The sequence below is a fragment of the Coloeus monedula genome (assembly GCF_965178545.1).
Source record: "Coloeus monedula genome assembly, chromosome: 8".
NCBI lineage: Eukaryota > Metazoa > Chordata > Aves > Passeriformes > Corvidae > Coloeus > Coloeus monedula.
Window position 1 is genome coordinate 33,656,529 of NC_138788.1, and position 27,861 is coordinate 33,684,389.

At 40.7% G+C, this 27,861-nt stretch overlaps 1 protein-coding gene across 2 annotated transcripts in view; it reads left to right on the forward strand.

Moving 5' to 3' along the window:
• Positions 1–1,951: 1,951 nt before the first annotated feature.
• Positions 1,952–27,861, forward strand: part of PLPP4 (phospholipid phosphatase 4) — a gene marked incomplete at both ends in the record, with an annotated part of 45,737 nt that continues 19,827 nt past the window's right edge. Inside the window, 4 exons of one of the 2 annotated variants that reach the window (XM_082285684.1) lie at positions 1,952–2,007; positions 18,860–18,968; positions 23,229–23,319; positions 26,599–26,662. In XM_082285684.1, coding sequence (XP_082141810.1) covers positions 1,952–2,007; positions 18,860–18,968; positions 23,229–23,319; positions 26,599–26,662 — 320 coding nt within the window. The remainder of the gene's footprint in view (positions 2,008–18,859; positions 18,969–23,228; positions 23,320–26,598; positions 26,663–27,861) is intronic. The other variant, XM_082285685.1, reaches the window with a different exon arrangement.

Consider the following 27,861-nt stretch of genomic DNA (forward strand, 5'->3'; position numbering starts at 1 on the left):
AGACCAACCTAGTGTCCTCAAAGGAAGGTGACATGTCCTTTACCACCACCACCAGTTTAATATGGAGATTTCACAATTTAGAGTAAATCACCCTTTTAAAAATCCAAACTATCAATACTTGGCGGAGCTTTGTCAGAAAATTAATGAAATGAGGTGTACAAGGGAGAAGGGTCTATTTCAAGTAACATTTTAAGTGTTCTCTCCAATGCCAGTCACACACCTGGGTTTTCCAGGCTTCAGTCATGCCCCTTGCAACAAATCTAGCACTGATGTACTTCTCTCTAGATGAGTTTAGTACAGAATCTTATGCCTCTGTTCTTCCACAAACATGGTCAATAAAAGTTTTATTACTTAGTAGTTAATTTAGAGTTCAAGGCTTCCCTTTAATGCACAGTGCATCTATTAGGCAGATAGGTTTAACAAAGCCTCTCTGGCATTAATTGTCCAACAATAATCATGTAGTAAAGTGGATTGGATTCCTGCTGCAATCCTGATGGCTGTTTTGTAGCTGTGTGCAGTATTAATAGCTATGAACACTTTCCTGAAGGACATGCCCCTTCAAAGGCCCCAAGAAAGCAGATAATTAAATACATTTAATGTAAATTAGTTTGCTGCAATTCATGACTTAAGGCTGAAACTCTCTTATGCTAAAGATGTTCAGGAGTCTCTCCATGCAGAAGTTAAATGAACTCTGTGCAAAGGTAGTCTAGGGTAGCTCAGAGAATGCCATTGAGAGGCATGGTGAAAGGATTGGAGGAATCAAAGGAGTAAACCAAGTCACTGGTTGTTTTGCTGCCTTTCTTCCATCGCAGCAATTTGGGGTCCCATCATAACTACAACCTCTGCATGTTTAGCTAAATCCACCTCTGGGAATGATCAGACACTGAATTAATGACATGTTTACACTATAATATCACATCTTGGGCAGAATGTGACCGAGGGACAATGTAGTGACACACTGGGTTCTCTGCATCAACAATGAGGAGCACGGTTTGAAATGGCACGGACGTGTAAGCAGGTGAAAAGCCCGTTATATAAATACATCCCGTAGAAGGTGTTCAAACGCTTTTAATCCTTTAAGCAAAGATAAAGCAAATGGGCCAAGCTCAGCGCCAGCAGAGTGGTCTGGTGCGTGATTGCCCTTTGCAGAACGGGCCGGCAGTCTAAGCCTGTACGAACACCCGATGCTATCTCTGTGCGGTGATGCTCCCTCCCGCCGGCCACATTATTTTTTTTTTTTTTTTTCTCCATCATTTTGAAGCGCGGGGCATCATTACGAGCCAGAGATGAACACCGGAACGCCAGCCCAGGGTCGGAGCTGAAATCCAGCGTGTGGCGGCGGTGCCCTGGGATGTCAGCCTCTCGCACCGATGGGTTCATGGCCCTCCAGGGAAGGATGGGGAGCGCTGCGTTAAATGGGGCAGAAAAAGCGCTCTCATGGCGCCCCTTCCCCGCGTTAGGCGGGGACAGGATCCCGGTGCCGGCGGGACCCGGCCGGTGGCGTAGGGCGGCCCCGAGGGGCGGGCGGGACAGCCCCGGCTCCGGCTCCGGCTGCGGCTCCGCTCGGCAGCGCCGCGGGGGCGGGCGGGGAGGCGGGGAGGGGAAATCCCCAGGATCCCCGGCCCCCGCGGGGGACACCGCGTTAGTCACCGGGACCCTCCCCCGAGCGGGGACACCGCGTTAGTCACCGGGACCCTCCCCCGAGCGGGGACACCGCGTTAGTCACCGGGACCCTCCCCCGGCGCTCGGCTCCGCCGCGCCAGCGCCGCACCCCGCACAGCGCGGCAGCCGCGGCGGCCGAGGGATGGCGGGGCCGGGGCTGCGCCCGGCCGGGCTCTGCTCGGGGCCCCGGCGCTGCGGGGCGGGCTGCGGGCGGGCGGCGTGAGGCGGCCCCGCTGCCCTCGGGCATGAGAGGCGGCGCCGCGGGGCTGCGGGAGCGCCGGGACCCACCATGCGGGAGCTGGCGATCGAGATCGGCATACGGGTGCTGCTCTTCGGGGTCTTCGTGTGAGTAGCGCCGGGCAGCGGCAGCCAAAGGCACCGGCGGCACCGCGGCAACTTTGCTCCGCTGGCAGCCGAGTGCCTCTCGCACCGGGCCGGGGAGTACGGGGGAAAGGTGCGGGATGGAGGTGCGGGATGGGGATGCTGAGCTCGCCCCGTGGGCTCCGGCGGTCAGGGGACCCCGCCGGGGCAGCCCCCTCGGGATGCCCGAGCGAGCGGCAGCTGCCGCCGGTCCCCTTTTCGGGATGCTCAGGGGTAGAATATTTCCCCGGGTTGAGTCGTTGCAGGGGCTCTCCCATCCCCGGGGTTTTGTCGAAGAGCTGAGGGGAATTTTTTACTCGGAGAAGCTGCTGTTTGTGAGAGAAGTGTGCAAAAAGCGACCAGCCAAAACAATGCAACCTCACAGGTGCGGGTGGTTTCGTTGGGCCGGCTGTAGTTTGTGGGGTGAAGTCTCACCTGCCGGGGCTGTGAATGCGCCTCAACAGCTGGTTCTGGCAGCAGCGGGAGCCCCGGGCCGGGCAGCTGCAGCGCGGGTGCTGGAGCTGAGCGAGGACCGCCGGCTCAACGTGAGGTGGAATGTGTGAGAGCGGGTTTGGGAAGCTTCTCCGCACGCTGTTGGGCAGGGAGGAAAGTAATGAAAATCTGGTTGTTGAAAGATGTGCAGCTATCGCTGCAGGAACGTTCTTTCTCTTTGCCTTTTTTTAGGAGAAAGCAGTTATTCATTTTTTTTGCTTTGTGTATTTCAGCCCTTTCTTCTCAGTGCTGTATTCATTTCTTTCTTTCAGGCAGTTTGTGGTCTGAATACATTTGAACAATGAAAAGTTCCACTCTATATAAGTTTGCATTTCCATTGCTTAATGTTTAAAGATGAGTGTTCTCAGCCTTTGTGATCTCTCAGGAGCATCACAGAAATGGGATCAGATTTTGCTGTTTTGCTCGTTTGTTTTCCTGAGGATGGATGCTGTTGGTCACAGGTGCAGGCAGTATAGGACATCTGTTAAGCTGTGATAGTGACTTAGAGCTGCTGAAACTGAATGCTTTGATGAGTCCTTTCTGTACCTCTCATGGTTAATTAATAACTTGTACAATTTTCTGGTGTTTGATTCTTTCCTCAGCGCTCATTTCTCTTGAATATTGATGCAAATCTTTTGATTTGCAAAAAAACCCTGTGAGGTACCTTTGAAATCTGTCAGTTCAGTTGCATCTCGCTTTGAAAGTAGACCTGTTCCTGTCAACAGAACTCCTTTCTGGAATACATGGAGCTACAGGGTGAGCAAAGACCTCAGAAGCTGATGCTACATCAGAACCTTTCCCTTCCTTATGATTGTGTGTGTAATTCATCGCCTACACCACCCCTGTAAGAGATCTCTTCATGTAGTTTATTACTATGATGTGTAAATCATGACCCATCAGAATCAGTCATTTCTTGGTTGTGCATCTCTTCTGCCTTTATTTCCTCTCTAAAAGATTCCATCATTTTCTCTGCTCTTTGCATGGTTCCAAAATCCACTGAGGAGGGGTAGCTAACAGTAAAGCTCTTGGTGGAGTCACCATAACGGCAAATGCCTATGGAAGAACTTCTCATATTTTCATGTAGCTCAGCTCCTGCCCCGTTGGGACTCTGGGAAATAATTCTGATATTTCAGTAGGTCATTCAGAGCATTCATTGACATCTGAAAGTACTGGGCACGGTAGTGTTCCAAATTCAGGTTGGTGTTTAGTTTCATGAAGAACTGCATTTTATTTGCTTGTAATGGTTGCAAGAATACAGTCCCTAGGTAGACCAAAAGAAGAGCTTTTATATTCAGATAATCTTAGCACCAAAGTAATCTTTTGTTATTGCAACGGTATTCAATAGTTCTCTCAGTTTCCTAAATCGGCAATCATTCACATTTTGAAACTTCTATGTTGCAGAGGTTTAAACACTCTGTTTCCTGTGGTTTTTTAGACAGCCAGTGCAAGGATTTTTATGGAGCATTGAGTTCAGTGGAATATCTTTTCAGGAATGAACTTTCACTGGTTTTTTTGGAAGCCCTGGGAGAGGAACCCGGGCAGCAGCAACTTGAGCTCTAATTTCTAGAATTAGAAGCGATTTCTAGGAATGAAAAGGCTGAACAGGTTCCACCTCCCTTGGAAAGGAATGCCATTAACAGAAATGAATTAAGGTTGGGTCTGAGCTCATCTCTGTTGTGAGTGCCAGGACAAGAGGAACTGGACAGAAGAGAAGGGGTTCTTTCTGTAAATGTCTTGATGGCTTTGGGTCATTACCAACTCTTGTAGTGTTAGAAGCCTGACCTTGAAGGTAATGGTTCCACAGCTATTTGAGAGTCCTGAACCATCTGTGCCTCCCAGATGTCTTTGAGCTTCATCCTAACAGTTCATATCACTCACAGCAATAATCTGGCACATTTTGTATCATGGAATGCAAAAGAAAAAGGTGCATATTCCACGTTGGAGCTTTGCTTGGTAATAAATGTCATTTCATAAAAATGGAGGTGTGAAAACTGCTGTTGATGATCACTGAAATTGAATGTATTGCCAATCTGAATCTATTTTACAGCAAGAACAACCATGTTTTCTATGTTTAAGACTGGCAATGTTTTTTTTTTCCTCCAGTTGCCATAATTATCAACGTCAGTCATTCCATCAAAGGCAGAAACCTATACTTGTTATATAAGATCTGTTCTATCCTGCAAATGGGCACCCTTAGAAGCAGTGCACACTTTTTATGGTTGAGTATTGATTTGGTTGAATTCAACAGCCATTTAGGGTAGATAATGATAACAACTGACTCAGTTCTAAGTGTTGTGTTCTTGGCAATTGCTGAGAGCTCACTTAGCAATTAAAGACCAGATTAGGTATTGAAATTTAGCAACTCAAGCTTCTCTCCATTTACAGAGACCTGTGCTAAAGAGCGTTTTAACCCTCAGGATTTAGTAGTATTGAAGGAGGGATTAGTTAGAAAAGATTTTTTAGAAGGACTGTGTCTACCTGAAATTGAGAAGCAGGAGTTAAAAAAACCCCAAACCCCAAACAACAGAGTCAAAACCCAAGAACAAGTGTTTGCAGTAAAAAATATACTTAATGCACACTTTACTGCAAAGTTAAATAGGTATTCTTTGAGTACCTTCAGCAAAACAGCTCTCAAGTTGCAAGTTACAAACTGCAAGGATAGTGATATTTCTGTTCTGCCTCACAATTTTTCCCAGTTCCTTAAATTAACAAATTAATTTATAGTTTTCAAAATACGTATCTTTGCACCTTTTGATTGGGCTGAACTGATCTGATTGAACACGGGCTCTTTGTTACTTCCAAGGTGAAGAAAATTCTCATGCTTTGACTATTACATTATGTAGTTTCAAATATTGTCCAATCAAATCTTGCCTTTAATCAATTCTCACTTCATATTTTTGTTTAGGTTTTTACTTATTAAGAAATATTTGTGAGTACAGAACTGAGTTTTAAAGTGAGGTTTTTCATATAACTCTCAGAAGAGGAAACGGTCTATTGTTTAATATAAGAGCCATGAGGATGTACTCTGTTTGCAGAAAAAATCCAATGCTAAATTAAAGAATGATTAAATTAGGGTTTTGTGTTTCTGTTTTTCTTCATTTTTGTACTCATTTCTCTGACTTGGAGCATCTTAAAATGCCTGATTATTGCTAAAACGTGTTAAAAGTGGCCAGACTTTCATCTCCGTCTGTACAGTGGCATTTGTCACTTACAGGTTGCTTGAAGAAAGCAAATTGTTTTGACTGACTTGTTTTTACTCAGATAAGCCAATTATAAGGGGATTTGTGAGCAAGTCTGATAGTTTTACAGAGGACTGATGCCCTTAAAACAAAGTTTTTCATCTGTCCTAAAAAGAATTCACTGAGGGGTAGCTCAGAATGAGCCTGAGAGATTTCTTTATTTCTTAGTTCTGTTTCAGGTGTCTTTTAAGGGAAAACTTTTTGCACCTGTTTCAGAAGTTTTGGAAGACCACACCACTGCCTCTTGGCAGGAAGAGAGGATTTGTGTGTGTTATAGTATATTTAGCCCAATGACTTGTCAAAAGTATATCACTGACGTTTATAGAGAGCTAATTGAATGAAAAGACAACGTCTTTCAAGGATTACTTCATCAAACCTCGAGCTCTTCAGTGCACGTGATGCGATTAAAATATAAATGTCGTTTGGAGTAATTGGATATCTTCCCCAGAGCACAGCCTCATTAGCAGCCTCCCTGAGGAGTAAATGTTTATCTGCAGGCTAATATACAGATATATATTGCACACGTGTGAGTTTGCAGCATTGACTAATGCTGACATCTCTTGTGTGTGTGCCATGTTCAGTTTCTGGTGTAAGTAAATAAAAGCTGTTTCTGTGCCTGTTGTGTTCCTTACAAGTTTACATTATTAATATTTTAATCGAGTTATGAATATGCACGAAATAATTTGATGTGGAAAGCTCTTTCAAGTAGCTTTCTTTGTCAGGGGATGTTGTCTGCTGGATATCCTGCATATGTTGCCTTTATAAATGATACTGTGTATTGTCTTGTTAACACAGGGAGAAAATCAATTACCTGAGGAAATTCTACAATGCTGCACTTTTGTTTTGCTCTTCTCCCAGATTGTGTTTGCCTTTTCTCTCTCATATGGACAGGATTTTTGGAGGACAGGCTGAGCTGAGAATTGTGAGCAGTCAGAGCTGTGTAGGTAACAAGGGCAAGATGGTATTGAGAAGAAATCACCAGACTGAGACATTAAGATTTATTTTCTCACTCTGGCTCAAATGCTGTGAATTTACACAAATCAGTTGGACCAAGAATTCAAAGCACCTTTTAAGCCTTGGCTCTCTAGCTGAATTTTCAAAGTAGGTATTTGGCCACTTCCTAGTGGTTTTTTGTCCTCTGTTCTTGATTTGGATATCCCATAATTCTGGCTTTTTGGAACCTGATTTTTGGCTTCTGATCCTAGGAGTCTTGGACTTCATTTCTGTGTACCCCAATTTCTCATCAAGAAAACAAGAGCAATCCTTCTTTTTCTCACCCTTCCTTCAGTTAATTGGTAAATTCTTTGTAGTGAGGCAGCCAATGGGTTCACTGAACATTCTTGGAGCTTTTTCAGTGTTTCACAAATAGTAGTGATAAAAATAAATGAGAACATCAACGTGTTTGCTGACCTGTTTAATAATAGGTGCATTGTTGTAAGCCATAATTTACACATTACTAAAGTGAGGGAAAGGTTTAGTTTTGTGGTGCAGGTTGAAGTCTAATTCCCTGAGTAGGGTTAAGGAAGAGTTAAGGGAAAGACCTGCTGTAGAAAAGAGTCTCTCTGGTGCTTAGGATCTGAGAACACATATCAAAGGTTGCATATTGAGCAACAGACTTGTTCCAGTGCTCAGCAGAGTGGGTCACACCTTTGAAGTAATGGGAGAGCTAGAATGACATGGAGCTCCTGTCACTCCCTGATACACCACAAAGTAACCTGAATTTTAACTTTGCTTGGCACTGTGTCCTTGACAGGTTACTGTGAAAACAAAATAAATACCTAAATACCAATTCTACCTGGCGTCACATGAAGCACACAACAAGATGACCATGTGCCTGTCCTGATGGGTATGAATGACCAGGGAGCTCACAGAGACACTTGGTGCTGTACTGGGTTTTATGGCCAGGGTTTGGTAGCGAGGGGGCCCCATCCTCCTGTACCACTTGAGGGGAGGAGGGAGAAAAAATCAAAGTTAAGCCTGGGGAGAAGGGAGAGGCGGGGGAAAGCTGTTTTAAGGGTTAGATTTTCTCATTTTTTCTAGTGTGATTAGGCTAGTTTCCCTCAGTCAAGTCTGTTTTGCCCATGACAGCAACTGTTAGGGGATCTCTTCCTGTTCCAATCTTGACCCAGGGTCCTTTCAATGTATTTTCTCTCGCCCATCCAGCTGAGAAGGGAGAGGAGTGATGAAGCAGCATCCACTCAGTGTCATGCTGGTGTTCAGCTACTTGGTGTTTCACTTAGTTGAAGCTTGAGATTCTGTTGTTTTTGTATTATATTTATTGAAATAGGGTTGGATTTTACTGACTTTGATAACAGTCATCCAGGAGAAGCTGTGCCTACCAGTCTTTTTGGGCAGACTCTGGTCTGTGCGTGAGACAGACTGTTTCTACAGACTGTTGTATCAATACAGTTTGTGGAACTGAGTTATTTCATTTGTCTTCCCTGAGTCTGGGGGAAAGAGGAGCTGAAAGGATGGGAAGAGGGAAGGGGATTTAATGGCAGGAGTTCTAATTGTCCTGCTAATAGGATAGGATTTACAGTTGATCTCCATGGCTAAACTCACAGCTGAACACATGCTAAGAGAGGATGTTATTGTAAATGCCAAAGCATCTGCTCCAGATTTTTTGAGGAGTAAATGGTGACTTTGTGTGTCTTGTTGAATCTTGTTGAATCCCATTTACTCACAGACTTTGGCACTTTGTGTTTATTTGCTTCTAGCCTGATTGAGGATGTTTCATAGTGAGAATGCTACTAAGACTGATAGGGTTCCTGGGGGAAAAATTTTTCTTTAATAAATTGATTCTTATACTTTGATCTAAGCACAGTCAAGATCAGGCACAACTAACTGTGATTCTTATGGGAAAGAATTTAATAAAAATTACAGTCTTACTGCTGAGAATGTACTCATATCTGGCACAGTAAATCAAGATTTTTATGGTCCCCCAATCTGTCAGTGACTTTGAAAAGTCGGTACTTGGAAATAGCTGGCAGAATTATTGATGCTAAAAATGAATTAAGGGTAATGTTTAGTGTGTCTTGTAACTTTTTTGTGTAGTAAGGACTGTGCTGGTACCGAACAGGGGATGCCTGAGTGCTGCATCTGTATTGGCAAGGATTACCGGACAAGGACAGAAAGCTAAAGGCAGCACTCACATCCCTAATTAAAGTATTGGTTGTGATCCACTAATGAACAACAGGGACTTAGGCTGGGATGGTTAGGGAAAGCTTCACTCATTTCTGGATCAGAACAGCTGCTTTACAGTAGATCCAATTGCGTTGCCTGCATGGAAGACAGAAAGTTGTCGTCAGCTGTAGCACTTGAACTAAGATTTTCACGACTATATGGGTTTTAAAGTACCTTCCATTCACATTTTTCCTTTGCTTTTAAATGTTAGATTTGTCATCGTTGGACCAGAGGTCATTGCTATGCAAGAAACTGTGATTGATTGATTGATTGATATGATTCTGTAGAAAATGAGACTGGAAATGTTTCTTCATTTTAAATCAGATTGCTACCGTCACTGTGTATTGTATTTGTTTGTTTCTCTGTATTACAAAACACTTCTAGTTTTACTATCTATAGGGTTAAATATTTTGCTTGTTAAAATACCACTTTTTATTAAACACCAATTTAATTAATACAAATTTTTAATTAAAATTGCATATGAATGCAGTCAGTGGAAATTGTTTTACTGTAGGGTGGGTAACAGTTTACAACTGCTGTTTTCATAGTAAGTGGCTGATTGAGATAAATTATTCAGGCGCATTCCAGAGAGTTGAGAGGAGGAGTGAGGAAGATTGTAAGAGAGGTGTAGAAAACATCTTTTGTTTTCTTTTTTCCTGGAAAAGGTAGAAATAATTGAGCTGTTTAATCTGGAAATCTGAGGAGATGTGGCAGTGATCTTCACAGGTCAGCAGCTCCTTTGAGATGTATGAAGACAACAAGCTGCTCTTCACATCCTCTGGGAATTAGACAGGAAAGATTTTTAAATTTGTAGCAAGGGAAACTTAGGTTGAGTGTGGGAAATATATTCTAATTGAAAGGACTTAGAACACTGTGATAGACTGCCCGAGGACAGGTAGAGCCTCCACTAATGGAAGTTTTGAAATGCAAGTTGCACTGAAGTGTTTTAGGAGTATTTTACATCAAGTTTTGCTTTGCTGTGAGGAGGCAGACTGGGTGGTCCTGTAAGCTGGCACAAATCAACTCAGTGGACTGATATTCCTGAGTGTCCCAGTGTGTGGGTAAAAGTTTGAAGTGAAATTTCTTGCAAGAGTTTTTTGACTCATCTTGATGTGCAGGAAAGGGAACAGTGGTACCAATTTGAAATTACGTGGAGAGTACTTCAGCAATCACTGAACAGAAGCTGATGGTCCCTTCTGCAGGGCAGTGCCCTGCCAAAGTTTGTGTGCTAAATATTCTGCATTAACCAGACTGTGGGAAAACTGAAAACCTAGATTAGGTGAAATGTTTTACTCTGCAATCTGATGTTTTAGCCTGGACTGGGTGAAAAGTTTTACTACTCCTTTAGCCTGTATAATGGAGGTGAAAATGCTAGCTCAGAAATGTTTCAGCTCGGAAGAGTTTGTGGCTCCCTGCCGAGTGTTGTGGAGCCTTGCAAATGGGGAACAACAGAGGGGAGTGTCACCCGATATAAAGTGTTCTATTTTCATTAGCTGCCAATTCTCACTAATGGGAGAACAGATCTAATGGCCTGTCTGTACTCTCACAGGCCACAGAGAGGCCATTAATAATTGTGCTCATCTGTGTCCAAGGTGCTTTGCAGGAAGGTAACTATTGCTATTGGACCTCAGTGAGTGCTACAAAAGGCAAAAAGTGATGCTCCTATTCCCCATTACTATATCTTCTTCTCTTATTATTATTATTTTTTAAATCATTACCAAGACTCTGGAACATGTAGTTCTCATAGAACTGTTTTTGGACTGAGTGATTTTAATACACTTGGATTTTATTGGGAGTATCATTAGGAGGAGGAATGAAGGAGGGACAGAGATAACTGAGAAGGGGACCTTTGTCACTAAGAGAGAAACTTGGCATGGTTGTGAGTTTACCCCAACTTTCATTTCAGATCCAAACATAATCAATATTGTGTGACATGCAGATGTGAAAAAAAAAAGGAACTTTACTAGACTCAGCTCCATCAAATTGCTGTGAAGCAGTGTAGTTGTGCAGGGAACTTTTGAGGGTTGTTTGACTGAAAGCAGTTTGAGATGTAATCAAAATAAGCATTAAAAACATCAAGAGGAAAATTTTTACTGTCTGTAGTGTGTTTGGGTTCATTATTCAGGCATGTGCTTAGTTAATTTAGGCCTTTAATATGAATTCAGTTTTTCACTTTAGGATAATGCACAGCTGCCAGCTTTGACACTTCTAATGGCAGCAGAACTCATGATTTCATTTCCCTCTACTTTCTCCTCCCCAAACACACATTAAAATGGCTTTTGTGAAATATCTGGTATCATAGGGTATATTTAATAAAAACAGAGGATAGAGGCAACAATTAATACCATAAATAAATTTTTTTAGTAAATAAAATGAGAGATAATGCAGTGAAACCAGAAACTAATAGGTTTTCACTTGGCTGGTATTGGTTATTTCTGTAAAACTACTGCTGATTGTTTCTGTTACTTTTCTGGATGGCCTGAAGACTTGCACCTTGACACAATAAGCAGCAACTCTGACTTCCTTGCCTTGTTTTCCAAGGGCAGCACTGTTCCATGTGAGCAGGGATCACAAGGACCGAATGGCTCTTTCTCCCCAGGAGCAGCTAAATGCCAAAACAAAGTTGTTTTTGTTTCAGAATGGTTTATTTTATATTCTGCTGACCAGAAAGCAAAGTTGCAAAGATCACTTTCAATATTAGGTCAAGCAAAGTTGCAAAAATTAAAAACAAGCCAAAGTATATGACTTGGACTAATTTTGCAGTGGGATTTTTTCTGTGGTTCAGTACTCTTGTCTCCTGCTCTTCTGATCAAAGCTGCAATGCAGCGTGACCAGCTGTTCCCTCTTTCTTCCTTTCACTTTGCTCATTTCCAAATATTCAGCTTCTGTGAGGAAGACATGATGGTGAAAAGATTGTATTAGAGATAATTAAGTAATTTAAGGTCTGGAAACCCATTTTATTCCCATGGAATGGGAGTTTTCTAGAATCACAGTGGCTATAATGATGCTCAGTGATATTTAGTTCTACTTGCTTTCAAAGGCTCAGCCCCTAACAAGGAGAATGCATGGACTGGAAGTTTTTGGAATCTTTCAGATGTTCAAGAACAACTGCATGGCTGTGCTAATTCCTTGTTCTTGTGCTGTTCATGCATGCTCAGATAATCCTTCCCCTTTCCTCTGTGTCACAGGAAGGAAATAGTTTACTTAGAGAGAATTCAAATGCTAGGGACTGAGAAAACAGTGACAATGTAATTTAAGTGCGAAGAGAACTCACATTAGGTTCTAAAACTCCACCCCAGGCTGTTCTATCTTTTTCAGCACTGTGAAGAGATTGTTGGTTTGCTCTTTCATATTAGGTATTCTAAGTATATATCTCATTTATATGTGATTTCATAAGCCGCAGGACTCCTGTTGTGAATCTGTATTGTTTCTAGCTCGAGATCTGTGCTTTTAACTGATCCAGGCTCCACAGCTGTTGCCTCCTTGCTGGGTGCAGTGTTGGCCGCAAGGAGGAGAGTACAGAGGGTGGCCATTCATCTTTGGGAGAAGTTATACCCTGAGATATAGCTGTAAAATCAGTGGATATGTGAGGCAAATCTGGGAAACCTATTAATAAGGCTGAAGAAAAATACCAGAAACTCTACTTTTGTAGTACTTCAAGGAAATATGACAGCTGTGGTAATATGTGGGTATTTTAAAACCGCATCAGAATTTATTTTCAGTCTTAATCAAAATGATTTCTCATATGTCTGAAGGGCTAATGGAGGCATATGTGCTAATTAAATGTCACACTGCAATTGCTAGCTAATTTAAAGTATTCAGAAATATTTTCTTCAAGTGGTACTGACTCATCTGAAGCCAAACCTACCCTCAAGAACCAGCCCTCTATTTGCCAGTGGCATTAAATAAAACCCCCTGAAAACATTGCCCTTGCCCTTTGTCTTTATCAGTCCCAATAAAGCTCTGTATAGGGGTTATATATTGTTAATCAGAAATAGTAGGTGCATACACTGCATGGCATTGGACTGGGAAATAAAAAGTTTTTAGCTGTTAAAAAGGTAGAGAGAAAATTTATGGATGCTGGTGCTTCTGTGTCAGTGTGAGTGTACAGTACTTAGCTGGTTTTAGTGCACTTAAAAAATGATATTAAAAAAAGCCTATGAAGAACCAATAAGACATTAGCTCCTATTCCAGTGGGCACTCTTTTGCATTCAGTACCTACTGCAATATAAATTCTGATATATATTTTAAATTAACTCTTTCATTTCGATTTCTTCAGAGGAGTTGAAGCTGTTGCTTTCCTACCTGGGTGTTTGTCAGCAGTGCATGCTTGGCACGTGTAGGTACCAGTCCAGTTCATAAACAAGCTGCAGCATTAGGAGTTACTTTGATGCTGATACTGCAATGGTTTGCCCTACCTTGCTTTGTAAAACCATGTCAGGAAGCATCAAATCCCTTGACACCCAGTGTTGTGCCTTAACTACAGGGGATGTTTCTTTTTCTATCAGTTTATATCATTGAAGTTATACTTTTAATTCATGCCAGCTTCTTCCTTTCTTGTCATTCATAATTGAGTCTCGGCCATATTTTTTGAAACCCTTCTGGATGGCTGAGGAGCTGTGGATTTCCCAAATTACTTTAGATATTAAATGGCTCAGATGTCTTTGCTCGTGCTAACCTCTGAGCTGACACAAAGCTATCTCATCATGCTGATACACACAGACAGCAACATTTCAGAGTCTGAACTGCTCCAACTCTGTGGAGAGCAGAATAATGGTGATAAACCACAGGCATTGCTTCTTATCTCCCTTCATCACTATCCCCTCTGCTTCAGTTTTGTTAATTTTACATGCCAGACACAGACCATTTCAAGCTTTTCAGATTTTGTCTGGTTTTGCAGGAGTTTGTAAAATAACCACCAGCAAGTTAGAGGGTTTTTTCCATAATATTATCTGTAGGCAGTAAACACGGCTAGGTTTTCTCATGGCTGGAGAATAAGTTATTCTCTCCAGGTTTGTCAAATAACAAGACATGAATGCTTTCCCCACTATTAGTGTGTTTCAGAAAGGCGAGGTTGAAGTCTTGAATTCAAATGCGAGCCAAGGTGATGTGAACAAACAGTGGTCAATGCAATGTACCCAGATGATGCAAACTCTGGGCTCCTTCTCTTTTAGCCTGGATCACCTGTGGGAAGCTCCTAAAGCAAATCCTGTCTTTTAGAATACGATTCTCTTATCTCCACAGCTGTTGGGCCCAATGATGTGTTCTCCTTTATGGCTCTTTCTCCTTTATGGCTCTTCATCCAAAATGTTGGGGCAGTGAATCTCTGGTGCAGGAATCTCTCACTGAGTTACGAATTGCCCAATTAGGCCAATTCTGTAATTAGGCCAACTATTACCAACTTCAGCACCACTGACACCGCTCACAACCTTGCAGAACAACTGATGGCACAATTTAACATGGCAGGTACACCAGAAGAGCTTTTACTGCTAGATTTGATACCCGGTTTGGGGAATACTTGGGGAAATATCCATGTAAAAACATCCAAAATGGAGTTCCAACAGCCCAACCACAGTTAATATGTGTTTTTGGGAGAGGCAGCAAGGTCTGCTCACACAGAGTTCTACAGGCAGGGAATGGTGGTCAGAGCCATTTTTTTTCTTCACAGACCCTCAGAGGTGATTTATAAGAGAAGTTCATTAATATCTGCTATCTTTTTGTTGTTTGCCCCAATGAGGACTTGCAGAGAGACCTGTTTGAGGATAAAATCTGCTTATCAACAGATGAAGCTTAGAAAAGAGGAGGGTCATTCATTAGGTATCTGGGATGAAATTCTGGGTTTGAACAATCACAAGTTCATGATCATTCTCTCCTGCTGCTTTGTCAAACCATGTGTACTGCTCTGTCCTCTCAGTTACTGTCACTTGGTATTTGGGGAAAGCTTTGTCTGCAAGAGAAAAAGTAAAAGGCAAAAACCCCCAATTTCCCCTGTCTCCTGCCAACCACACACCCTTTAGTTGATGCTCAGGAGCAGGCAGCAAATTTAAACCTTGCAGTGTGATTCATGCAGCTGAGGGCCAGGTAGTGGTGGAAACCATAAGGTGAGGTGCTAAACAATATCCTGCTGTGACTTATGGGAGATGGAAACCACGGTGGAAGCTCAGGTCAAAACCTCTCTGAGGATATTTGTGCTCTGTTTGATTCGTTCACTACCAGTGAATGGTTTCATAAAAGGATAACTGCAAGTTTTCAGTCCATATCATCACAAAGCTGCTTTTAGTGCACTGTTACCTGGCTCTGGCTGTGATGTGGTGCTGGCATGAAATGATGCTAAAGGGCTGCATGCTGTGAAATGGAAATGAAGTTAATGTACCTCACAGTGCTCGTGTCCTCAGAAAAGAGCAGCGTTTTTCCTCAGTGTGGTGCTGTAAGCAGCAGTGTTGGCATGGCCAAAGCAACCCCAGGGACTGGGGCACCTGTTGCTCACCGGTGTTTTTAATGACATTCGGGCTCCTGTTTCCCTTGGGCTGCTTTGAAAGTCACAGTTAAAGGCTCTTGAATTTAATGGAAGACCTTTTATGCCTTAAATTCACATCATTAGGCTGAAGTGTTCGAAATCTTGCTTGCTAAGCAGTTAAAAACATTGGGTGAATATGGAAAAATGAAGGAAATGTAAGGCCAAAAAGCTAAGACTAAATTTTTCTGTACTAAGACAAAGGAAGCTTTTTTGCCCACCTGCTGCCAGGGGACTGAGGTTGTATTCTGGGCCATAACACAAAATGATCAAAACCAGTTTTCTTTATCCAAGGACTGCATTCATTTCTAATAACATCCAGTCCTTTAAACAAGCTTGTGCTGACTTATGAATAGTGATAAGCTGTATTTTTGGTTGGGACAAAGGAACGTAAATCACCAGGTGTTAGACACCTTAGAAACCAGTATGTCCTCATGATTAATACAGTACAAAGGGAACTGCCTTCCAGCTAGTGAAATCTCATATCCAGTCACCCATTGGTGATGCTTCAAAAAAGGAGAGAATTGTTCTCTTATGAGTCTTGGCATAAAAATTTAATTAGCAGTTGAGCTCTTTCGGAAGACAAAAACACAGAAAGTGATTTATTTTTTTACAGTCACTATCCTCTAACTGTTTACTTTCTATTTCTGTATTGTTCACAGAGACATCTGCTGCCTTCTGCAGCTATGTTTTTTCTCCTTCAACAGTGATTTTGAAATTATTTTGCCCAGTTTCAGAAAACTTTTTTTTTTTTTTTTCATTATGTTGCACTTAATTTGAACACTGTTTTTGGAAGATATCAGAACACTAGTCCAAGAAATAAATGAATACATAATCAGATTTAATATATAGTGGATACAAAACTGCTGCTGTTGCATAAAATAATAATGATTACAGTCATTGATAGATTTGCTGAAATTACTCCTTCTTAATACGAGTACAGGTGAGTATGTATTAATCAGAAAATCAGTCCTCATCTGAAATCAGATCTGTTTGTTATTTATTATATTTTCATCTCTTTATCATGTGTTATTATGCTCTTAAAGGAATTAAATCTTATGACAGTGTGTATCTGCAGTGTCATAGCTTGTTTCCTGTGAGAAATGAGTTTGATTTTTTATTTTAATTTCTCAGACTTAACTATAATTTTAGCTTTCTTACATCACAATGAGGACATGAAACAAAAGATCAAGAAGAGCCCCAAACCTTTAAATCTGCTGGCATTTGTTCATAATGTCAAATGTCTTAACATCAATTTAATTAAATTTCTGATCCAATGTGACAAACTTTCCAAAAGTGCACTGGTGCACAGATATATCATGGTCACCTTGAAGCACAAATGTTTGTGTGTTGCTCGCTCTCTGCAGTTACCAGAAATGCTTCAAATAATACATTTTAGGACTTTCTTTTAGTTGAAGCTTGGAACCAAGCTTCATTGTCTAGGAGTTGTCTAGGAGTTGTATTGTATTGTCTAGGAGTTGACCTTTATTTTTCTTGTTGAAAACTGTAAAATGAATTTTTCATATGGGTGATACATTACCTGGAACTGTTCTTCTTTAGAATTGTTTCCTGATTTCATGTCATGCACAAGCCATTGTCTTTTAAACTCAAAAAAGCTTTAAGTTTTCATTTTGAAAACACTGAAACAAATTGTTTTGACACTTCTGAAGTTCACCTTCTTGGGAGAGCAGGCTCAGACTCTGGGTTTGGAGAAGCTGAGCATAACAGTAAATATTCCCCTTGCATAACCAGACTCCTTAAGCTTCCAGAATAATCTTGTTGTCCATGTAGGCCAGTATAGGAAACATAAATATTGTTACAAGTGACAAGACTGTGTTTGACCTTTTCTGGTCCTTAAATTTTGTTATTTTCCTTTAGGAAAGGAGAGGAATAAGAGGTCAGTTGGGCTCTTTTGAATGTTCTGTCTAGAGGGGGAGTCTGAGTGTGCTCAGCTAAAGGGGGTCAGAGACTGGTTTGGGTTGGAAGAGGCCTTTCAAGAGCACCTGGTTCCAACCCCTGTGCCATGAGTAGGATAAGAAGTTTGCTGTTGTTTAGGAAATAGCTGACCTAGCTCGGTTTGAGGGCTTGTCTTCCCTGGGGAGGGTTGCATATGTGAGTATGGTTTAATTTTACTCTGCTCTACGAATTGCTTTGGGCTTTTTCTCTTTACAAAGTCACTCGACATGCCTGCTACTGGTATAAAACCTGGGTTTGGAGATGTTTAAAGCCCTAGGCTTTGGAAAATGTACAGTAAAAAAAGCTTTGGGCTGCTACATCTCCAAGTTCTGGCTCCATGGGCTTATTAGGTGAGAGCAATCTGCAGTAAACTGGTCCCTGTGTCTTTCCTCAGCAGCCATTCGTCAAGTCCTAACAAACCAGAGCTAAAATGAACAATGTAAAGCAAAGGCCAAACTTCCCAGGTAGACTGATATTAATTCAGAGCCAAGAAAAGTTAAAGAGCACTGAAGGACTGTGGAAAAAGGAGTATGGTTTAAATGAAGTGAGACAATTTAGGTAGTCAAGAAAAGCTTTTGAAACTTCCTACTACGGTCAAGGATCACAATTCCTGCTTTTGCTTTCAGTGCATGACAAAAGATACCCACACAAATTATTTTCTATAGACAATGTAACCTCAACATTTTATTTTGATACTCTTAATTTCAAAATAACCTAATTACAGAGCCATGGGGGATTTTAGTTTGTTTGTTTGGAGTTTTGTTTTTGGTTTGCTTTTTAAGAGAGCTAATTGACATAACAATGAAATTAAAATTGTTTTGGTAGAATGAGGCATTTCTGGTAGACTCAGATTCTTCTTGAGCTTGACAGCCCATCTTTTTTAGGAGAAAGTTTCTTTTGGAGATATTCTCTAAAATTACCTCTTTTCTGTCAGTAGAAGAAATTTTCTGGGCTGCTTCTTTCTCTTTCTTTTGCTTTGTGATGCTGCAAATGCAACTGTTATGCTTCAAAATCTTGACATTTGAAAGACATTTTATATTTTATATTTGTTTTATAATTTCTACAGGGTAAAAGACTGCATTACAATATTGTAAATGGATAATAAATGACTACATGATTTATTTAACCTCATGGTATTATTTGCACACTTTTCCCACAAAAAGAAGAAAAAAAAAAGACAATTTATTATCCACAGTAGTGTTCATGGAACTTTTATAAAGTTGTAGAACAGCTTTAAAAGTGTAGACTTTTAAAACACATTTACTGAAGGGTGTATTTATAAAGTTTGTATTACTAAAATGCAGTGAGGTAGGATGGCAATGTAGCAATTTAGTAATAATGATAATTCATGCAGGCGATGTCGAATTTGGGTGACTTTCTAAATCAGCAGAACTCTTCTGGGTGTTTTTGGTCATCATTGTGAAAAATTTGTATCTTTGATTGTTGTTTGCAGTTTTACAGAATTTTTGGATCCTTTCCAGCGGGTGATCCAGCCAGAGGAGATCTGGCTGTACAAAAATCCTTTGGTGCAATCAGACAACATCCCTACACGTCTCATGTTTGTAAGTACTAAAGGCCTATGGGTCACCTGATGGCTGTCAGCTGAGTGTGTTGTCATTTGATAAGCAGTAGGAAATACTTCACAAGTAGAGGATGTTCCTTTAATCCTAAAGGCAATTATTTTCCAAACCAATGTTGTCCAAAATGTACCAAATTATGGGAAGTCTTTAAAAAGAAGCATTATCAGATGACTGAATTTATGAATGTTGATTTTTCAGTTTAGGAATGAAAGTAGTGTTAGCTTAGAGGGATGTGAGAGAAATGAGTAGAGAAGCTTTTTCAATTAGCTGGTTGGGTGACCTGACAAAACCTTGCCATGCTCTTATAAGGTTAAGTGCTTAAATTTTGAAATCCAATTTGTTTTAGGCATGTTAGGCACTGAGATACTTGACTCTGAATAATCTTTTTTTTTTCCCCAAAGGCAAAACCTTTGTTTTAGCTTCTGCCAACACTGATTATATCACAGAGCTGCCCTACTGTCACTGTTCTTCTGGCTCTTCCCTGCTCAGCACGTGCAGAATGGATGGCTGAATTTGGTTATCAAACTTTGTAGCTTTGATAACCCTCACTAGCAATGATTACCAATCATAATAATCTCTGTATATAAGAGTGCAGTAAGACAGACCACCTCAGAAGTGCTGAGAAATTATGGGTATAGTTCAGGCTGTAAAAGTAGAAGTTCAGTCTTTTCCACAGCTGCCTCAAAGTCATCTTCTCCTGAGTCTTCAGTGAGGCCAGGGTTTTGCTTTTCTAACTTGAATTCAGTGATATGAAAATGATGATGATGAAAATCAGTGATATAATTTCTATTCAGCTTTTTTATGAAGGTTTAACCCTTCAGTTATGAAAAAATTTTAATTAAGGAACAACTTAAAGGTGCCTCCTGCATATGAGGCAACCATATATCCCAGCCTTCTAAGACAGAGGCTGAAGGCCTGGTTTTTAAATTTGCCCTTATAAACAATAAACATTTTGTGTAATTGTATTAAGAAGCAGCCCTATTATGGACTTTTTCATCCTGGATGGGTGAAAATGTATGTTTTTCCTGAAATGGAAGACAGCTGTGTAAAAAAACACCCAAAACCCAAAAATCAAACAACAAACAAAATAACCCCCAAGCCAAACATTAAATTGTTGTGCTGGGAAAGACTGAGTTTAGCTGTGTGATTTTTCCTTATGCTCAGCATTACTTTGCTGCATGGTTTCTCTGATCTGTTTATAACTGAAGAGTTCAAGAACCAAGGCTGAATCATTGTACAGGGTTTTGCTGCAGTGGTGAAACTATTTTTCAAACCAGTTGGGATAATCATTAGTCCATGCTCTTGTTCTCTAGGCAGAAGGCACTGGGAAGCACAATTCTGGGATATAATGATGATATTCCCCTGTTCCCAGAGCCCCAGATTTTGGTAAAGTTTGTGGTGGGTGGAACTTTCAGGCAATTCTGTGTCAGTAACATTTGTATGGCCTGTGTTCTCTTTCTGGCTCAGACTTTAAACAGTGAACAGCTTCTTAAATTAAGAAACATTGATAATTTCTATATTCTTATTTTTTAAATTTAAAGGAAGAAAAATCCAACTCTAGCACTGATCACAAGCTTTCATTACGGACAGAATTTGTTGCCACTAACGTACTCTGATATTGAAACACGTGACTATGGCTTACCAGAAAGAAATCTCTGAGACTTTATCAATTGCTGGATTATTTTATTTGCTATGAGAGACTTGAATTCAAGGGAAATGTTGTGAATGAGCATCCAAATTAGACAAAGCTGACTCCTGCATGGGTAGCAAATACTGGCAAGACCTGAGCCTGGTTCTGTCTCTCTATCAATGAATATTCCTTGTCTTGGAAAGTGCAGGTAACTGCCAGCTTTCCCTTGGATGCATGGAAGTGTGTGGGAGTCCCTATAACTTCAGCACATCTCTGGTTTGCCAGGATGAATAATAAATGACAGAGATTTTGTCCATGTTTCACAAAAGCCTGGCAATGCTGGAATATTTCACTGCTGGAAAAGGAAATCTTGCTGAGATGCATCTGAGGAGAGTATTGCTCATTAGAATGTCACCAAATCTGGTATAGATATGAGCCATAGAGGAATCTTTTCAAAATAAATAAAAAGGAGTCTGTCACAAGCCAAAATTTCTTTGTGTGTGCATTTTGCTGCAGAATAAAAAGCACCTTCCAGGTAATGCTTTTGTGTGAGGAGCAGCAATATACCACAAACATGAATAGTTCTTCATCTCCCTCAAAAATTCACATGCTTGTGAAGTATGATGAAATCTGCAGTTTTACCAGATTTCTGAAGATGGATGGGGAAGTGGTTTGGAAAAAGCTGCCACTTGAATGCTATTCTTTGTTGATAATTTCTGCTGCTCCTGCTTGTTCAAAAGATTTCTGCCTCCATTAAACCACCACTATCAGCCTGTCAGCCTTGGCTATATTCCCACATGTTCTTCAGTACTGGAATGCAGATATTTTTCTTCTCTTTTTTTTTTTTTTCCTGGTGTCAATCCTTGTTTTTAAGAATGAATCTAGTGATTTTAGGACTTGCTTTTTTCTTTTATTTCACACTTTTCTCTGAAAGCAGAAATGAAACTGTTGATGAGGATAGAGACAAGTGAACATTTCTGGAGCAGTAACGTGGCATTGGCATCCAAACTTGAATCTCACACCTATTTAGAGGGAGATTTGAAGTGGAAATAACACATCTTTTTGCACAAAATTTGGTCCCTGCCTTCCTAAATGTAGAAAAGGGGAACAGACTCCAGACTGTGTTTTAATCTGCAGGTTTCACTGAGTTAGTTAATATTTTGCAGATGCAGGTGAGGGCAATCTGGTACAAGATGCACAGGCAAAATAACAGACATAGTGCACTCTCATACTGTTTTCTACTCAAATATTCTAAAATCATAAAGTGAGGGCTGGGATTAATCTGTGGTATAAAAAGAAGATTGAGTCGTGTCTTTTGTCATAATATATCTGGTCTGGTTTTTTTTGTCAGTGGGGCTATTTAAGAACTAATGCATAGTTCAGCTTCAGTAAAGAAAGCATAATCTTACTTAAGACCTGGCACCCCTTGTGCCATTTACAGCTTAATTTTTGCCTTGTTTAAAAAAACCCCAAACCTCAACCAGTAATTTTCACTTTTGTTTAAGAGAATAAATGTTTTTGAAAGGCTCTGATATTTTTTGACCAAATGTGGTTGTGAAGAGGTTTGTAGGTTCTAGAAAGGAATTGGTTAACTTAGACTGGAACCAGCAAGAGGCATAAATGTACTACCTTGCCTGTAAATTGCCTTTTACCTCTGCAACTGAAGGTCTGAGACAGAAGAGACGAGGGAAGGACCGGTTGAGAACAGAATCAGAGTTTCCATGGCAAGCTCTTAATGAGAAACTCCCTGGTGCTGTGCTTGGGACAAAGTGATGTGTGTCTCTGGAGAAAAGCAATGAGTACCTGCCCTGAGAGGCCAGACTGGGCGCTGCATGCAGTAAGATGCCTTTTGGATAACATTCCCGGTGAATCATCATGGCCCAGATTGCTCTGTGATAATAAAAGTGCTGTTCATGGAAACTGAGTGTGCACTGAGGCAGAGATGCCATTTCAGGTTCCCTGTAGGAGGATTCCTGTCCTCCAGCACTGACAATTACAGAATAAGGTTCTGCTTAACCAGTGACTAAACTTGTAGATGCTCAGCTGTTGTTTTTCTGGGCTTGATCAAAACAAAGCAGCTTGGTCCACATCCAAACACTGGTAAATGAAAGAATCATAAAGACACAATCTTCCCAATGCATTCAAGCATGACAGTTGAAAAGAAAACAAAAGATAAAGAGCATTTTAAAATGCCAGGAAGTTGGTGCTGCAGTCTCTTCTGTTGAGTAGGGTCTTACTGAGCACTCAGCCTGAGTGTGGTGCCTTCTGCAGCAACGCACACTGTGGAAAAAATGTACAAATTCCATATGGATCAGTGTGTGAATTTTGTGGACCTTATGGACTGTTACTTTTTCATTGGAGAAGCTGACATTTTAAATGCAGCTCTGGGCAATTACAAATCAATTATAACCGAGGGCTATATTGGAATATTAATGTGCTCGTCACCCTGGAGTTGCAAAAGACAAATCATCCCACTTTGCTTAAGGTCAGGAGTTTGATCAAGATCATTCAGCCTTTTGGTTTAAATGGAAATGGCTGCAGCTAATTATTAATCAGTTGGACTGAGAAGGAGTTGATGCTCTCACACATGATATTTGCTCTCTCTCACACAGGCAATTTCGTTCCTCACGCCACTAGCAGTCATTTTTGTGGTGAAAATAATCCGTCGAACAGACAAGACCGAAATTAAGGAGGCTTTCTTAGGTAATGTATGTCATACTTCAAGGTGGAAAAATGTGTGATAGCTCTCAGAGATTGGTTCCAAGTGTAGTCCAAGCCTTGAAGAAAACCTGTCTCCGTTACAGTCCATTATAGCAGTTTTCAGTGCAGTTTCAGGGCATCTCACACAAGCCTTTGGGTTTATATGAGCTTCTAGGTGTACAAATTCTGTGCCTTAATTCCATAATTCAGCCCACAAGGGTGGAATTTGATCAGCAAAGACAAGTCCATCTGAGAGACTGTTCACATGTATATTATTCTGTCACACCCAATCTTTTACTTATGTCTTATTTATATTTGCAGCTATTCTAAATCAAGGCTTGGACTGGAAAGTCCTGTGGGACTCAGCTGCTTAGTGCAGGAAATGACTCCTCATTGTTTTCTCTGATCTTCTCCTGGAGTTTACTGCTACCCATTGCAAAATCCGTGCTCTTGGCTCAGTTTTTCTAATTAGAAGCTGCTGTTTCATCTTAAACTACCAATGGAATTAGATGTGCACTTAAACCTGGGCTGTGAGCAGTAGTGGCTGTGCTGTGGGTGAGGTCTAATTACAGTTGTAGGCAGTAAATTTGAGCAGAGAAGCAGAGGACAATGGGGAGGGTAAATCTTAAGCTGTTCCAGCTGATTTTGGCTGCGCCTTTCTCTTGAAATCTTACAGTGATACACACCCAGATCCTTTTAACCTAGATATTGCCAGGGACCAACATTGATTAAAGCACTTTCACTGGCAAGGCATACCTTGAAGCACTAAGAACTGCAAATGTTTTTGTTGGCCTTATGTTTGAAATATGCATAATTCTGAAATTCTGCTTTACTGGCTAATTCGCACTTTAATTTATTGTCCCTAACATAGTAAAATCAAAGCAATACTCAGCCTTGCCTTAGCATTGGATGTAAATGGCACTGTGTAATTGGAAACGTTTTTTTAGACAAGGCTGCCTTCCCATAGATTATTCTTTCTCCAGTTGCTCTAACACAAGTGTGAAATGATCCTCAGTTTGTTTTGACTGCTGCCAGTCATTTGTTGTAAGTTCTGGAATGTCTTAGAGTGATATTTTACTGACAAGTCCATTCAGTGCAAAAACCTCTTCATTCATAAAATGCATACAGTCAGTTCTGAGCCTCACTTTCTGTTGTGTAAGAAGGAAAGGAGCTTAGGGTCAGTTTCTCCATCAGAAAAGACATTCTTTGTTTTTTTCCTGCTGTTTTGCCTTCTGTTGTGATTCCCTCTACAAGGTCCAGGAGAAAACTTGCCAGTTTCTCCAATCTTCCTCTTGCTACCCAGACTGAGGAAACACCAGCCTTGATGTTCTGTTCACTTTGTGCCATAAGTGTGGAACTTCTTGAGGCTCGTTGATGTTCAAGTGCCCTGTACACTAATAAGATTCAGTACCTGGTGATGTGAATGCTCATCAGGTGTGGTGGGCCTTTGTTGATTTGCTGAGATCTGCCACAGAATGTTCATAAAGAATGTTCAGGGAGTACCCTGAAAGGTGGATTTCTTTAAGTGTGATACATAGAAGAGAGAAAAGGGGGAAAGGATGTGAAATTCTTTGCCCCTCATATAGTGTTTAATACAAAGAAGGGGATTCAGTGCACCTGGAGTAAGGACAAGTTAATTTAGGTGCCCTTAAGCCTTCCCCTGGAAGTGCCTAAATCTCTCACTGAGTGGATTACATGACTTTAGCTGGGCAATATGAATCTCTCTTAAAGGAAAAAACAGCAGAGGAAATAAAATTTTTTTTTACCGTCCTACATTGACACTGTCATTTGATGCTTGGATTGCCACTGTAAGGAAGATGCAACAGTGAAGGCACAGCTCAGTCAGGTGTACAATGAACAATCAAGAAAAAGCTCAGCAAAAAGACTAAATATTACTGCCTGTCTTCAAAAGCAGGTATATTTTTTAAAAAGGAGAGTGTAGTGCTGTGGCATTGCTGGTCATCTGCATTTGATTTTGTGGAAAATTTCCCCATGTAATTTCCATAAAAAACTGAGACAAAGCAATACAGGGGAAAAACAGAGCACGGGATTGGGTGGTCACTGTGAACACAGGTGTTGAAAAAGGAAGACTTTAACAGTATGGGTGCCTCTAGGTTTGACTTGTTCTTTTATTTTTGCTGGCAGCTATTGTTATATTCTGAGAAAACCCTTATTTTTGCTTTCATGAAGGTCCCACTTTTTTTTTTTTTACTTTAAAAAATAGACCCTATAACACATTTTTATGATCTGTTATATCCTCAGGCAAAGGTTTTATGGAGACAGGATGAGTGCTGCTGAAGTGCAGCATCTGGGGCAGCAGCCCAAGGAGGAAATAACTCATGTGGCTGTCATAATCAAAGTTATATTACTGTAAATGTTCTGCTGGAAATCAGACATTTGCCTGATAATTTTTTTTCTGATGGGAAATAAAATTCATTGGCTCCCATTTTGCAACAGGGAGCTATGGTGTGGACTGCAAAATTAAATCAGTTTTAATCTAAAATATGTGTATGTGCACGATCAAAGTTCCAGTGAAATCAAGGCAGAGATCTTCATAGGCTTGAGATGAGGTTCTTTGGAAAGTCTAGGGACTTGGCATGCAAGCACAAATAAAAAAGATGATTAAGTCTTACCTAATATGACAGTGCCTGCTTATTCTCCAATTTTATTTGAAAAATTTTTTAATCATAGGAGGAAATGTAAGGGGAAAACACTGAAATATTTAATCAAAACATCCAAATCCTTTTGAAAGAGAAATAAATTAAGTCATCCAAGTCTAGTTTTAGCCAAAAGCCAGTTCTTTAGTCTGGAAGTGAACTGTTTAATTGCGTCATGTATCAATTATATATGTATATATACACATATATTATATATGTATATATACACATATCTATATCTATATATCTTACATATTGGTCTGTACAGGAATTTTGCTTGACCCAAAGAGCATGAGAGTTTAATCTGGTAAATCACAAAACTAAAAAATTGCAAACCCACGGTACTTCATTCTCTAATTTTTTCTCTTCTTGACTTATGCCTGTGAAAAATGGAATGGTAGGAACACTGGCTTTGTGTAGGGAAATAAGAACAAAGTCATGATTATTATGATGCTCTGAGGTCTGGCCTTAGTCTGGCTAAGAAGAGAAAACATAGGCTGAAAAAAAGATCATTCAATTTTCAGTCCAGTAAAGGTTTAAATCTGTAAATCAAATGCTGTAAGGCTGCAATTTATTCCTTGGTATTTAGGTTATTATTGTTCTGTTTGTTCATTCTGTTTTGTAGCTGTTTCCTTGGCTCTAGCTCTGAATGGTGTCTGCACAAACACTATTAAATTAATAGTGGGAAGGTAAGTAGTGTCATGTTATAAATGATGGGTTTAGCTGTTGAGAGAAACGGAGACAGACTGGCAACTACAACACATCTCAGTAAATAGAGAGCTGCAGTTCCAGAGCACGTGGAGTCAGAGGGGGCCCCTGTGGAGCCGTCCTTTGCCTGGTGCAGGTGTTGTACAACTTCATTATGTGACATCCCACTGTGGCAGGAATCCACGCCCCTGTGTTTGGCTATTTGTTTGACTTGCTGGCAGATCCAGACAAGCGAGGGGTTTGAAAGGAATGGTGGGAGCTGAAATCAGTCCATTAAATTGGCAACACTGAAGGGAAGAGTCGCAGCATGTGGGAGTTTAGATGCCAGTGCCCCTTATCTGATTAAATAGGAAGCAGTTGAGTCTCTGTATAACCCAGTGCCTGTGTTTTGTGAGAAGCATATTCTATTTCCAGGTGACATCAACATCTGTGGCACACCAAACCTGGGAGCTAAGAAGTAAATGGATTCCTAGGTAGACTATTTCTTTAGGGAAGCATAATTTTGAATGAAGGGCTTAGAAAAATCTAGCAAACAAAACTCCCTGAAAAATATGTTTTTAGGTACTTTTTGTCTCTTTATCAAAATTTGGAATAATTTCAGCTGAAAAGTACACATTTGACTTGAATTCACCCAATATTTGACAGAGTCCAGCACTGCTTTTGTTGTTGGGATGTTTTGCAGCACTGAGGAAGAAGTATTTGTGTTTGGTTTCTGATGAACCCTCTCTGCTGCAGTGTTGATGCCCTGACAGTAATGGCACTTGGCACTTTTATTTGAAGGGTGCTTTTAAAATAATTAAGAATACACCCTCTTCCTTAGGCAGGAATAAGCTCAAAACAAGTATTTTGTTGTCAGCTTGTCTCTGAATCTGTGATCATTCACTTTTCTTCTCCATGTGGTTTATTAGCTCAGGATCAGTATGACACCAGTCAAACCTACAGGCCCAGCTCACAGCAGGGTCGGAAGAAACTCAAAAGTTTTCTCAATTCATTGAGACAGCATCAAGGCTGGCTTTAGATTTTGGTGGTTGTTTTGAGGATGTTCTGAGCTGGGCATTTTAGCAAGGCCTGTGAAATGTGGGGGTCATTACACTTTGCTCTGTGCAAGGTGGATCACTCTAGGAAAAAGCAACCTGCATGTGTGTAATAAGCAGTAAATGTAATAATCACTCTGAGGTTT